This window comes from Sinocyclocheilus anshuiensis, unplaced genomic scaffold, assembly GCF_001515605.1.
Source record: "Sinocyclocheilus anshuiensis isolate Anshui unplaced genomic scaffold, SAMN03320099.WGS_v1.1 scaffold1658, whole genome shotgun sequence".
NCBI classification, from domain to species: Eukaryota; Metazoa; Chordata; class Actinopteri; order Cypriniformes; family Cyprinidae; genus Sinocyclocheilus; species Sinocyclocheilus anshuiensis.
Window position 1 is genome coordinate 744,823 of NW_015547302.1, and position 14,477 is coordinate 759,299.

The 14,477-nt window shown below is 35.9% G+C and overlaps 2 protein-coding genes across 4 annotated transcripts; one reads left to right on the top strand and one right to left on the bottom strand.

Annotated features, from left to right (window-relative positions):
• The first annotated feature begins 780 nt into the window (after positions 1-780).
• On the top strand, positions 781-4,606 carry LOC107701744 (nuclear envelope integral membrane protein 1-like). Of its 2 annotated transcripts, none has more exons than XM_016503847.1 (9): positions 781-980; positions 1,400-1,524; positions 1,614-1,833; positions 1,960-2,032; positions 2,292-2,385; positions 2,535-2,649; positions 3,179-3,404; positions 3,490-3,657; positions 3,915-4,606. In XM_016503847.1, exons 1-9 carry the CDS (start codon positions 875-877, stop codon positions 4,126-4,128), a joined length of 1,341 nt encoding a protein of 446 aa, XP_016359333.1. In that variant the 5' UTR covers positions 781-874; the 3' UTR covers positions 4,129-4,606. The 2 variants fall into 2 exon arrangements, with proteins under 2 accessions (XP_016359333.1, XP_016359334.1); XM_016503848.1 differs by having other exon boundaries at positions 1,403-1,524.
• A 3,094-nt stretch (positions 4,607-7,700) lies between these two features.
• On the bottom strand, positions 7,701-10,182 carry ormdl2 (ORMDL sphingolipid biosynthesis regulator 2). 2 transcript variants are annotated; one of them, XM_016503774.1, is made up of 4 exons: positions 10,128-10,182; positions 9,512-9,686; positions 8,782-8,933; positions 7,701-8,526 (listed from the first exon to the last, which is right to left on the bottom strand). In XM_016503774.1, the coding sequence occupies exons 2-4, from the start codon at positions 9,683-9,685 to the stop codon at positions 8,391-8,393; spliced, it is 462 nt and encodes a 153-aa protein (XP_016359260.1). In that variant the 5' UTR covers position 9,686; positions 10,128-10,182; the 3' UTR covers positions 7,701-8,390. The 2 variants fall into 2 exon arrangements, with proteins under 2 accessions (XP_016359260.1, XP_016359261.1); XM_016503775.1 differs by lacking the exon at positions 10,128-10,182 and adding an exon at positions 9,887-10,043.
• Between the last annotated feature and the right edge of the window lie 4,295 nt (positions 10,183-14,477).

Here is a 14,477-nt window from a genome sequence, read left to right on the forward strand (position 1 = left end):
AGTAATTAAATATTCTTGTATTACAGAACTATAGGCTACTGACATGATTGATTCTGTAATTAATTATTTTATACATAGGCTGGAATGTTTCTCTGTCATTGTTCCAGCAGCAAATTGCAAGTGATGGTCACCTGCATTCATGCTCTGTAGATGTAATGTTGACAAAGGTGAAAGTGATTTAGACTCTTAACTGGAAGAGATAGGTATGTTTATGGTCTGTAAAGGGAATTAAATGCCCTCTGAAATGACCGTTTGATTTGATTTAGTACATTTCATGGACAAAAAAAGAGGATTTGCTTGACATGAGAAAGCTGAATGTTCTAGAGAGGGAAGTAAGAGTAAGTGTTTTCAAAGGAGGCCAAGAGCCTTAAAGACAAAGGATGGGCTTATGAGAAACCACAACAGGAAAAGACAGTCTGGCACAGGGCATGACTTGTTTAATAGGGTTAGTGAAGCTGAGTATATGTCATGCTTGCAACACCTGTTCAAAAGGAATTAAGAAACGTGATAAAAAAAAAACTCTGGGTGGGACTGTTTTTGTCAATTTATTTATTAAATTAAAAGTTATATTTTTATGCATATTCACCAAACATAGTTATTAAGATGCAATGTACAGTACATCAGTATAGACTGTATAAATATATCACATCAAAAACATGTTAACATATATGACATATATTGACCCAATGGTTTAAAAAATGAGAACAAATGCAGTATTTTATAAGATCCTTTTTGATTTTGCTGTTGATACTTACAGACGTGTGATGTAGTCGAAAGATGCGCTGGTCCCTCCAGTGCAGCAGGTGACGCTGTTCAGCACTCAAGTCTCGTTAGTAACGTCACTCCGACCATCGAAGAAACGCGAGAAGACATCATGGCGGGATTAATGAAATCCGAAAGTGGCTTTAGAATCGAAACTGTCAGATTGAAAGTTATCTTGACTACTGTGTTGTTTTCATTTCATTTATCTCAAACGTCAGGTAAGCAATGGTTATGGTTTAATATATTAGGTTTTTATATATATTGCTTTTAAATGATTTTGGACAATTAAGAACGCTAAGTGTTGTTAGCGTACTGTGTGTAGTTGATGTAATTAGTTAAAGCTGTAAAAACTGATCTTTTGAAAATAACGATATGTAATAAAATCAATATTTTATGTCTCAGCCAGGTGTTTTGTAGTAGAACCATCACTTCACAGGAGATTGTTGATTGGAAAACATACATATTTTATACATTATAAATAAAAAATGTTTTTGTTTATTTCCCCCATAATGGCATATTTTAAATTATGGACACACACACACACACACACACACACACACACACACACATATATATATATATATATATATATATATAGTGATTCACAAAAAGTATGACTGTCATTTTCATCTTCCAGCAGGTGCCACCCGTCCCATTATAGAAGTTAAAGATGGACAAGAAATCAAAGTACAAGCCTCACAACATTTTTGCTACAATAACTCCATCGTACCAGGATGGAGGGAAACATGGACTAGAATACAGGTAAAAGGCTTTTAACTATGAATCCTGTCAATGAGCTCAGTAATGTTTGCATCAATATTAACAGCGCCTTCCCCTTATTTGATTGACAGGTGAGAGTGTGGAGCACTACAAAGCTGAAGGTGACGGTGGTTAATGATGAGCAGGACCTGCAGGAGCTTGAGCATTTCAGCATCTGGAAACTCGTGCAGTACTTCGTTCATGAACAGACCAATGAGACCTTCGTGAGCGTCAGTCTCTTTAACAACAAGACCTGTTTCAGAGTGGACCCTTCAAATTCCCGTACACTCTACACAGTACAACCTAGTCGACGTGAGTTGAAAACAAAATCCAAATAGAAGGGAAAACCCATTCCAGCCATACTGAAAAGTCTTACATACTTTGATATGATCAGGACTGTGATATTGATTTGAAGATTGACATTGTTTTTCCTCCTAGATTTTGACATCTACCTGTTTTTGGTTTTTCTGGCTGGACTGTTGCTGTTTTGTTTTGCAGACATTCTAAGCAGGTAATTGACATTCATGTACTTAAAGGAATAGTTCACCCAAAAATGAAAATTTACTGAAGATTTGCTTACTCTCTGTGAGTAAAATGATTACAACTGATTATTTTGGGTGAACTATTCTTTTAATCAAAAATTACAATTAAAATTTGTATTTTAGACAGTTGTGCTCTTCCATTTCCTGGATGGAGGTACAATTTGGGTTCTTAGACAGACATCGTGTGTGTAACTCTCTGTGCTCATACCTGCTTTTTCTGTTTTGTAGAAGTCAAGTGTTCTACTACTCTGCTGGCATGAGCACTGGAATGATCGCCTCCCTCATCATCCTCATCTTCGTCATCAGCCGTTTTTTACCCAAGGTAGATTCCTCACATTCTTTAATGTGTTTTAAACATCCTTCTCTCTACCATTGAGCACCTCAGGGTTTTGTTCGGCTTTGTGTAGCAGTTAATTGTGAGATCTTATTAAATGGTCTTATTTTCAACATGTTTGTTTCCTTGGCCTGTAGAAAAGCCCATTCTATGTGCTGCTGATGGGTGGATGGTCTTTTTCTCTCTACATCATCCAGCTGGTGTTTAGGAATCTCCAAATCATTCTTAAAGATCACTGGCATCTGGCTATCAGTAAGAGAACCATCAAAACATTGTGATGTAATTCAACCCTGGGTAAGGTAAAAAGTTTTTTTGTTTGTTTTTTTTTATACAAACAAAAGTAAGTTTTTTTTTATTGTGCATAAAAGCCAACATAAAACACATTTATTTTTTGCAATATGACATTTTTTATATTATTTAAGTAATATGAAAATAAACTTTTTACATAGTTCTAATGAGCATAAATACCAGTATAAAACTAATTTAATTTCTGTAATACAACATCTCTGTGTGAAACAGTATTCAATGAGACAATGGCTGTGGATGAAAATTTTTAACTGAATTGTTAAAATTGGGCTAAAGTATATTTTATTATTTTATGATAGATAACAAGTATTCACTTTATTTATTGTTTTTTATTTATTGAAATATTACGAAAAAAAAATTTGTACAGTGTGATTTGATTTCATGTTCTCTTTTAAAAAACATTTTCTTGATTAATATTTATGCAGTCTTTAAAGTATATTAGTGGATGACTGTTCTTAGTTTTATATATGTTTAGGTTATGCCATTGTGGTCGGGTTCATCAGTTTTGCAGTGTGTTACCGCTATGGCCCCCTGGTGGATGAGAGAAGTATCAACATCCTGTCCTGGACGCTGCAGATATTCGGCCTTCTGCTGGTGTACGCTGGAATTCAGGTCCAGCAAGTGGCTCTGGCCATCATGATAGCTGCATTCTGCTCCAAGAACCTGGAGTACCCTTTTACCAAGGTCTTCATGCTTTATCAGTGAGTATATAACTATAATAAATGCTGTTCAAGTACATGTTGAACAATGTAGTCATTGTCTTCTTGCTGAATGATTGCGCTGAAGGAAGCTGAAGCCAAAGAAACTTGAACCACGGCGTCTGCTGACAGAAGAGGAGTATGAGAGACAGTCGGAAGTGGAGACTCAGAAAGCTCTGGAGGAGCTTAGGAAATACTGCAGCAGTCCTGAGCTCAACACCTGGAAGACCGTCTCCAGGCTCCAGTCCCCTAAGAGGTACGAGAGGATAATTTAAAAACAAATGAAGTGTTAATAAAAGAATGTTCCTTCATGAAAAATGTTTTTCCTGACTATTATTTCATATGTCAGTATTTAAAAATATTGCAGATTTTATTGAATGATCAATGCTTCAGAATGTTGAAGAATCATGCTCAATAAGACGAATACGGATACAAAAACAAATATACAGAAAGACTGTAAAGGGTCCATTTTTATTTCATGTTGTGTAAAACAGTACTCTGTCTTGCACTCAGGTTTGCAGACTTCATTGAGGGTTTTCCACATCTGCTGTCCAATGAGGTGTCAGTTCACACACAGGAGTATGGGCTGGGTGGATCGTTCTTTGAGGATGAGCTGTTCTCCACTGATGAGGAAAATCAGGAAGAGGAGGAGGACGGGTGGGAGACGGATGATGATGTGAAGCCAGATGTGGCATCTCTTCGACTTAACAACACATGGGGGAAATGACCGATGAACCGCATTGGAAAGTATTTAATTTTTTAAGCAGATCTGAGATCTGTTCAAGTGTAGCATTTACTGTTCTTCTGTAGGTATCTGTTGGAGGTTTTTTCACTCATGACTTCAGACTCTGATGCATTCGTAATGGACTATTAATGGTGAAAATGCCCTGTTGTTTTCATGGTTCGTGAGAAAGGAAAACAGTTGTTTGATTGATTTATTTTTCTTAAAAAAATGTTTTATTTTATTCATATTTTATTTGTCTTTGAGTTTGAATTTGTGCAGAGACTTCCTGTGTGAGAAGGGAACTGTGAATGCTGTGTTGTTACATGGATTGTATTTTATGTGTTTTGTTTTTACGTTTATACTACTAAAGCAGTTGATCAGAAGAGGCACATGTCATACAGCTTTTTGTGGCCGTTGACTGGAGCTGTAAGTCTGTTTATGGTCAAAGGATTTTTTTTATGAATGAGTAATAAAATCAGAGTAATACAATACAGTGTGTCTTAATGTATTAACATTAGTTTGTAAGCTTAAAATGGTCAAATCTCTCCAAATTCAGTGTTAAATACATCTTTGTAGTGACCACTTGGTGGCAGCATAAACCAATAGGGGCTTTACATGTCAACATAGAGCTGTTCATCAAGACTTTAAGGTTGATAGTGGGTATTTCCATTCACTTTTTTTTTTTTTAGAAAGAGGAGATTTTGCATTGGGATAGTTGTCCTTGTTGTTGGATAATGTGCCAAAATGCATCAGGAGCTTCTAGTACTGCTTTATTTGCAACCTTTCTCTAAGGACAAAAAACTTGTAACATTACTTACAGGTGCATCTCAATAAATTAGAATGTCATGGAAAAGTTCATTTATTTCAGTAATTCAACTCAAATTGTGAAACTCGTGTATTAAATAAATTCAATGCACACAGACTGAAGTAGTTTAAGTCTTTGGTTCTTTTAATTGTGATGATTTTGGCTCACATTTAACAAAAACCCACCAATTCACTATCTCAACAAATTAGAATACTTCATAAGACCAATAAAAAAAACATTTTTAGTGAATTGTTGGCCTTCTGGAAAGTATGTTCATTTACTGTACAAAATAAATGAAATAAACTTTTCCACGACATTCTAATTTATTGAGAGGCACCTGTATACATTGCTTATTATTTTTATCATCTATAGATGTGGCCCACAATATTTTCATCTTTCCTTTTCTCCAAAAATATAACAAGTCATAGAGCATTGTTGAAATGAACATGTTTTTGTGTCCACACGTATTTCTTTGCTTTGCAAATGAAAACCACAATAGTAAAGCTTAATGTAAGACGCAAAATCATTGGAATATTTTTCTCCCATATTTAGGGGCTTCGTAAACCGTCTATTGCACGTGTTTCTTCTGCAATAAGAAACAAGATCATCTTTTTAAAATAAGGTTCCCCTAAAATCATTTTCACTTTTCTTCTGTCTTGTTTTTATTATTGCTGACTCACTTCTACATTCCCTCTTCACCTCTCCAGTAAATGAACCTATATAATTAACCTATCAAGTCGTTCCGCAGCCGTCAGCAGAATAAGACGCAGTCCCTCTTTAACCACTGTTTTACGGCTGATCAGCTTTTGGTTTTCTTTATACAAATGCTGTGGTTTGGCTGACCTTCATCGATCAGTGCAAGCCTTTCTTTGTAGCAGGTTTTGGAACAGGAACACGAAGAAAGCAGAATAGCGAGAAAACAGCAGAAGGATTGTTTGTTCTGTAACGCACCTCTCAGGAATCCCGCCTCAGCTTTTGGTTTTGGATCCGATCGGCTTAGAAAGGCTGAATCTAAAGTTGCGGGCAAGAACAGATATCACAGCCTTCCTTGTCGCCGTTCTTCCTCTGCAGCTCATGCAAATGCTGTTTGCATTCTAGCGGTGACATCAGCGGTGCTCCCCGTGTGTCACTTGCACAGGATTCCTCAGTATTCTAGCGCACTGAGCCAGAATACTATTTGCATGTGCTTCCGTGGTAAATAAACAGCGTGTTACATATGCTATTCAAATCGGTGGCATAGGTGGGCCGAGGACACTATTCCCCTCTTCCCTGAAATGCAGTTGGGAGACACCTGAGCCTGTAGGTGGGGATTCGCGTCCAGCTATCGGTTTATCGCTGTCGCTGGGCTTGCCCCGTCCGCCTGTAGGTGTGCAACATGTAAAACTCACGGATTTCCCCCGGTACACCTTCACAACTTATCCAAATGCGCGTCCATATTCATCGGACTGACACACGGCCGAGTCTGTGTCTGTGTGTACGGCGTGTGTGTGTGTTTGTTTAACTTCCTCGTGGCACATTCTTACACCTCTTCCTTGTTCACCTGTGTGGTTTGTTGTTATCCAATAGGTAAGAGGCGAGGATTCCCACGTTAACTGTTCATCTGCATGTCGTTAGATTGATCCTGTAGTATTATGATTGCTTCAGATGATTTACATGCTTCCTCGTAATATGATGCAACTTCATGCCACTCTCTCTGAGCATCAGACTTTAATGTTGTGTTCATTATAATTGTTTATCATATTGAATAAACACCGGTGGCTACGCAATGAGGGTCATATACTGCCACAAGTGCGACTGTAAATGTAATTTCTTTGATATAGGTCGATGTATGCAGCGATTTGCATATCATATCATCACATTAGGTGCTCTGAGACTTTGTATTATAGTCCAAATTACTTTATGACTGATAAGTTATCTTGTGCAAGAGCCATTTCAATTATACCAGTGCAACACCACACAACTGGGTTGAAAAACAAAGAACATACTTGACTGGAAATTTCATACTGAAATGTCATATTGTGTAATTTTATTGTGACATTGGGTCCAAAAGTAAAAAAAATGTCATCACAAATGTTAACGAAACGATGACTCTAAATATCATCATAAATTTCAGAAAGCCAGATTATTTGGTTTGTCTTCTTTTTGCCTAAATGCACTGCATGAACTTCACAAGTTTGTGTAAAACCTGATAATCGTGATCTCCAGCGTTACTTGAGAACGACCCAAAAACCATCTCATCACGTACGTTTCACATAAAAAAGGAACATGGAAAACGTAAAAAGTGCAGAATATACTATTTCTTTTTCATTTAACATTCCAATGTTTTATTTTTAAACATTCTGAAACTTTCAGATTACTTCCAGCTTTAGATTTTGAATACTTCATTTTCAATGTGGTCTCAGACTTTTGTTACCCACTTTTGTTTCACTTTTATATTGTGAACAAACATGATCCATACAGACATGTACATTTTGAAAATCTATAATTATAATGTATGCGCACCAAGGCAATTGCCTCAAATTGGAATGTTTCATGATATGATAAAAAATGAAATAAATACAGGAATTCAAAGAAATCTAATATAACCAGCGCTCTACAAGAAACGTAAGCAATTAACTTTAAAGGGATAGTTCACCCAAAAATAAAAATTTTATGTTTATCTGCTTACCCCCAGGGCATCCAAGATGTAGGTGACTTTGTTTCTTCAGTAGAACACAAATGATGATTTTTAACTCCAGCCGTTGCAGTCTATCAGACTGCTCAGTTTAAGCAGATAAACATCAAATTTTCATTTTTGGGTGAACTATCCCTTTAAGAGAGCACTTTAAGCTTGTTTATCGTATCACATTCATACATTGTCACAGATCACTGTTTTGCATTTATGGAGCAAATGAAATGAAAAATGCAATAAGACAATTCAAATTAAAATCAAAATCAGTTTTTCTAATAATTCAACATAACTTATTTACTGCAGTTGTCCATGTTGTATATATACTAACTAGAACACTGACAAAAACTTTCTGAATATTGTAATTCAGCGCTATCATGCTTTGACCCCACAGTGACAGAGCTTGTTGTGGCAAATAGGTTTATCCAAAGTGAACCTTAATAAAAATTAATATCAGCAGGTGATAATTTGGCACATTGTCTGGTGCAATGCAGTCAAAAACATCCTTGAATGTGATCAATCTAGAAATTGTGATGGAGATGTAGAGATTTTGATGAAGAGAAATTACAGACGTAAGACAGGATTTAAAAAAAGAAACGCCACGGACTGAATAAACCTGAGCATGGAAGGCCTTTTTTTAAATAGTGTACTTCAGTCCAGTGCAGTTTTGGTTCCTTAAGGCCTTACGGCTTTGGACCAAGGAAGCATCATGTGGAGAATAAAGGAATTTCAGTCATCTCATCTCATCTCCATGATGCTACATCCCATCCACAAGTGGGCTGAAGTGTCATATCAGTATTTATTTATACCAAACAGACGAACTCCATGAAACTGAGGCAACTTGGGAAGGAGAACACTTAGTAGTGAGCCTGTGTTTACTAGGAAATGAGTAGTATCATATTTGGTGTAGAAGCTGGCCAAGATGTACCTACGAAAAAAATAACAGCATTTATGATTATACTGTAAAAGATTATATATAATTGAGAATAAACAATAAGAAATGTATAATCATAAAATAGAATAAAATGTAATAAAGAATATAAATGAAATAAAAAAAGTTGATACAGAATTATAATTAAAAAATAGGTAATTACTGATTATATGATGAAGTAATAAAGCAGTTTATATTAATCACATATGGCCTATTTCTGTCAGTTACTAGAGAAATATGAATATGACTCACAGTACAATAGGTGAGATGGTGAGGAACTTTCTTGACGCTGTAAACTGGACGCCGTAGTCCATCTGCTCCCAGTGAGTAAGCAAACGTGCCTTGCCTTGGTCCGGTGTCTCAAACGGCGTGCCTTTGACGGTATGTAAAAACAGATACATTGCCTAGATGGCAGAAAAGTGAGTTAACACTTGACCACTGAACGAAGAAAACAACTTGTACATGTTTATTATATACAGACACAATATCACAATTACTGATGCTTGACGTGGCTTTGTTAATGTTACAAACGACTAAAGTGTCATTTAGCTGATTCTTTTATTATTGCTTTAGATTCACAATGGGATTGAGTAAATGACAACAGAATTTTTCTTTTTGGGTAAACTATCATTCCTTTAAAAAAACATTTTAATAGAATACTTGAAGCAAAAATGAAAATTTTCTAATTATTTAATCACCCCAAGGCCATCCAAGATGTACATGAGTTTAACTAATTGAAGGACTGGAGTTGTGTGGATCACTTGTGGATTATTGTGATGTTTTTATCATCTGTTTGCACTCTCATTCTGACGGCACCCATCAGAACAACTGAGCAACTGATATATTGCTACATTTTTCCAAATCTGTTCAGATGAAGAACCAAATTCATCTACATCTTGGATGGCCTGGGGGTGAGTAAATTTTCAGCAAATTTTCATTTTTGGGTGAACTATTCCTTTAAAGATTTCTTGCATGGACTGACCAGGTTGTGAATTACATTGGTGAGAGTCCACACCACAGGCACACTGAGGAAAGGGATGCTGAGTAAGACCACATGCAGGGCAGTGGTGAGCAGCAGGTAGGCCAGCCAGATCCCCCGGCTGTTCATCACCCGCGTGTTTGGGTTCACCTCGCTGTGAGCAACGCCCACATTCATCCTGCACGAAAACAACAGCCATGATATGCCTCATGCAAACACCCAAAGCCATTCAAAACAAACAAGGATGCCCTTTAACAGAAACCATGCTCTGTACAATGAGACATTCGTTATCACAATTACATAACTTTAACGTCTGCGACGATAAATTGTTTGTGGTTTATTTAGGTGTGTATACAAGCGACCGAGACTAATATGTACTTTGCGGAGTCTTAATGCGTAGTATGTACAACATTCATGCAAATTTATCATCCGAACACTGTTAGCTATACGACTAGTGGATTCAACAGTAGTTCAGTCGTTGCTGATAAAACATGGCAAAAAGCGCCATGAAGAAGAGTCATGAAGCACAAATGAAGCAAGCAATAAAAACGGCTCAACGTTAAAGTACATTCAAATGGTGTAAATAAAGAGCTAATGTTGTCATATGACAGCCACCCACCTTGCGAAGTAACCAGGAAATAGAGACTCTGCGGCTGTGTCTGAAAACCTAGCGACCTGCCTATGTAGACAGCATTCTAAGCGCGTGTGTGTGCGGCACGTGCGTATGCAGCGCAGAGGGTTTGAAACACAGCCTTAGATTCTCTCCGCCATCTGACCATTACCACAACGAGGATTTAAAATGTATTTTACTTTGTTTCGTTAATTTTTTTTTTTTATTTCAGTATTTTAGTAAGTATTTTTTATTTCAAATTATATTATCAGGGTATTTTGTGTAGGAATTTATTTAGTTGAGACATATGTCTCAGCAAGCTTGTAGGGAATATGTAGGCTAATTTATCATTTTATTTTCAATTATTCTACAAATTAACAGGATATATATCAAATTAAAATCTAATTTAATGTATATTTTATGAACTAGAAATATAATTCGTGTTTATATTTCTTCATTCTTTTTATATCATATATTTGTAGTTTGTAGTAAAGCCTTGTATGTTTTATTTCATTTCAACAAGTGCTGCTATAGTTGTTATAGGCCTACATTTGACAATGTTTAATATTTTAAAAAATATAAATAGGCTGACTTAAAAATATTTCATGAGTGAGAGACATTATCAGAGGTGATATCTATTGTTTTTATAGATTCATTGGAAGTGGCAATATTCCTACTTCCTTTTCACATACTGTGACCACAGGAAAAATTTCACACATGTATGTCATAATAAGAAGAATGATAAGAATGAGTATAGTTAAATATTTTAGCAGTGTTGTCAGAAAATGTCTGATGATAAAGCTTGCACACACAAAAAAGGTATTAGCTGGAATAAGTCAATAATGTGAACTCTGTCTTTGCTTGTCTTGTGTGTTTGTTGGTAAACCAAGTTCCCTTTTGTAGTAATGACATCATTCTTGGCAGGACAATACACATGCGTTCCTGAGAGAACTGAGTGGTGACAGCATCTCAGAGTTTGGGACATATTTTGCAGGAAGCTTCATACCACCATAAAGCGTAGCATGAATGTTTATGGAAATCACATCTTCCCTCTCCTTTTACAGAAAGTTGTTGACTTCAACTGGGAAATTTGCCCACATTTGCTCAGTCATTTCCTTGTTAATTAGAGTAAAAGTAATTTGCATGCATGTTAGTTCTTCAGTTAATTTCTTTGTTCCCTCAACGAACAATACACATGAATGAAGACAAGATATAGAAGACTTGTTGATATATTTATTAGCTATAAATTACGCACTTCTTTGGAAGTTAAAAATGTTACACATTGTGATACAATTATTGTACAATAAATATAGAAATAAATAAGAACACAATAAATAGTTCTATAAATATATCACCTCATACATGAACTCTCAATGTTAACGCAACTTTAAGATGTTATTAAATCCATGTTATTATAACACAGGAGAACATTTGTAGAAGCAGCAAAAGCTGTTTGAACGTTTTGACCAACATGATCACAACTGACATGTATATGTCTTTTTCCTCTCAAACTAACACTGTTTCATCTCAACTTGAGGAGCTTCTTGGGACGCCAGAAATGAGAAGACGCGTGCAGATATAATAGAGAAGGAGTAGAGCCTTTCTACGCTGTCCCGACACAGAGCGTTGTCATACCAGTCCACTGCAGTCAAAGGAGCGTCCACCACTGGTTCCTGATCATCAAACAAGAACAATAATGAAATTAAAAGTGCTTAATAGAGAAACTAATGCAACAATCATTTACATATGAAACTTTCCAGAAGGATAACAGATAAGGATGTGGGAATAACTTTGTGCCTCTTGTTGAAAAGTGGCTGGTGTCCAGACACTGTATCAAAAGGAAGTACATGAAACAATAGCGAAGATTTTGAATAAAAACAGACATAGGCTACCTTAAGCATGTGCAGGAGGTCTCTGGTAACATTGGCGATCTCATTGGCGCGCGCTCTCCACTTGCTGCAAGCTGAATTCTTAAACACACCATTCTTGTGGAAAATTCTGGTGTAGTTTTTCAGAGCGAGAATAATTCTAGATTGACAAGTCTGAAATGCAAGACAGATAGGGACAAATTACAACATTTGACCAAGTAAACACACGCTTTTGTATAGACCTTATTCAGGTTAGAGGCCATATTGAATTTTACGTGGATGAAAACTAGGCTGGATACTACACATACAGTTGCACACACTGTATAAAAGTTTGTCATTTTCACAACTTTCAAATCTATTTCATGGAGTTTTTGTCCACTTTGTGGAGTTTTTGTCTACTCTAGTTATTTACCTCTCTGTTGTCTAGAAGGCTCCGTGGGTTACATGTGTCAATCGGTCTTATAGACACTGGAGGGTCATCAATGATACTTGACATTTTTGGGAACTCAACCTGCAGAGAGCATAAAAAATGCGTTAGGCCTATTATTATCAACAACTCTAGAAGGTGCCTGAAAAAAAAAATGTCTGAAAATAAATTAAAATAGATTAAATACATCATCCTTAATGTACGAACCGTGTTGTATAAATGTCTCGCCATCTCATTGAGTTTGATAGACAGCGCTTTGCACTCCGTGAAATTCACCTCACCAGCTGCGCGCACCGGAGCTCCACTGGCGCTCGACAGCGCCGATAACGCAACGCAAAGTGCCAATATCAACGACGAATTCATAGTAACAAAATGTCCTATAGAATCTGATTCTCCTTTCGTCTGCAGTGTTTAGAAGCAAACTGCTTGTAGTGTCAGCGTAGACGCATCTTTTATTGAGCTGTTGAGTGGGGGTGGTGAGTCACCAGGATTTCCCCCCGGCCGTGATCGGACAGCCAGGTAGACTTATTTTCGCTTTCATTAAAAAAATAGGCCTACTGTTCTTCAAACACCAGTCTCCAAGATGCTCAACATAATACTTGAAACCTTGATGAGCTCAAAGAACTAATTAATAGCCTGGCTTCTGATTCTAAGTAGGTCCATGATGAGTTTGAAGGACCTTTAAAGACGAAATACATTCAATATCTTTTGAATTGTTTAACCAGGGTGCTAAGTCCTATTGGAATTATGGGGGCCAGTTGTGGTTTGGGGGTCTTAAAGCGAAATTCCACCCAAAAATGAAAATGTCATAATTTATTCACCCTCATGCCAGATGTATATGACTTACTTTCTTCTGATAATCCATCTCTGTGTCCATATAATGCAAGTGGATATTCACCCAAAAGTTGACACTTGATGATTTTAAATAAGTGGTGGTTTATAGTTTAATAATGAGAGAATTTTCATTTTTGAGTGGAGTATCACTTTAAATATCCTTTTTACAAATAAGAATATGTAAGTTTTAACAGTGTTTTTAGACTCACAATATGGAGCCCTTAAAGGGACATGGTCATGAAAAAAAATGATATGATATGGAAAAATAGATTTTAATGCTTTTGCGTTCTCTCAAAAAACTTTTGTCTTACCTAAAGAAAGTTTGTGTTCACAATGCAGTTTCTCGGGGGAATGCAAGCATTTTGTGAATAAACACGCAAAAGCACTGAAATATGATTCTTCCTCACCATCTTAGTTTTTGCATGTCCATGTCCATTTAGGGCAGAGGTGCCCAAACTTTTTAATGTGAAGGGCCAAAAATGAAAACAAATTAAGGGCAGTGGGCAAAAAGTAAATGCTGCATTATATCCAAATACATTATATTAAAATGTATGATTTTTTTTTTTTTTTACATTTTTAAATAATTGAACTCACATTTCAATTACAGTTGTTTTGGAATATTACATTTTTTAAACCAGATTCACTTGCATAGTTTTTTACATTTCAATGCAAGATTAAAACAACAAAAAAAGTTAAAATTAATATTAAATTGTGTGTGTGTTTACATTTTAGATTTTGTTTTGACATTTTACATAAATTATGTTTTTACATTTTTTCACATTTTAATTTTTTTGTTATATTTCTGACACTGATGTAGAATATTTTTTTTCTATAGTACTGGTGCTGATTGTGGTGTGAGGTCAGATATGAGTGGAATTGTCTTGAAAATACATCCTCTGATTGATATTCTAACAAATATTATTAGTTAATTATTAAATTTGAAATTTAAAAGAATTGCCATCAACCTGTCCACTGATGTGATGTAGTAAAAAGAGAGCCACAACTAAAGCGATATGGGAAGTTTGATGATGCAATAATGAGTAACTAATATAATAGACCTAATACTTAAAACCATGCTATACTAACATAACTAACCTAGTACTGTTGCATACAATTTTACTAAAGCCCCAGGTATTTATATATGGATTTATTTATTGTATTTTTATATGTATTTATTTTTTATTGATTGGTTGATGGTTGAGTGATTGAAATAAAGAGATCTGAGTTTCA

Bases quoted from the DNA above. Each gene is read 5' to 3' on its own strand.
- LOC107701744 (XM_016503847.1), top strand. From the start codon at position 875: ATGGCGGGATTAATGAAATCCGAAAGTGGCTTTAGAATCGAAACTGTC. The intron at 1,834-1,959 runs GTGAGTTGAAAA...TTTTCCTCCTAG, and splicing joins CACAGTACAACCTAGTCGAC to ATTTTGACATCTACCTGTTT. The intron at 2,033-2,291 runs GTAATTGACATT...TCTGTTTTGTAG, and splicing joins TTTGCAGACATTCTAAGCAG to AAGTCAAGTGTTCTACTACT.
- ormdl2 (XM_016503774.1), bottom strand. From the start codon at position 9,685: ATGAATGTGGGCGTTGCTCACAGCGAGGTGAACCCAAACACGCGGGTG. The intron at 8,934-9,511 runs GTCAGTCCATGC...TCTGCCATCTAG, and splicing joins CCAATGTAATTCACAACCTG to GCAATGTATCTGTTTTTACA. The intron at 8,527-8,781 runs GTGAGTCATATT...TTTTTTTCGTAG, and splicing joins ACCATCTCACCTATTGTACT to GTACATCTTGGCCAGCTTCT.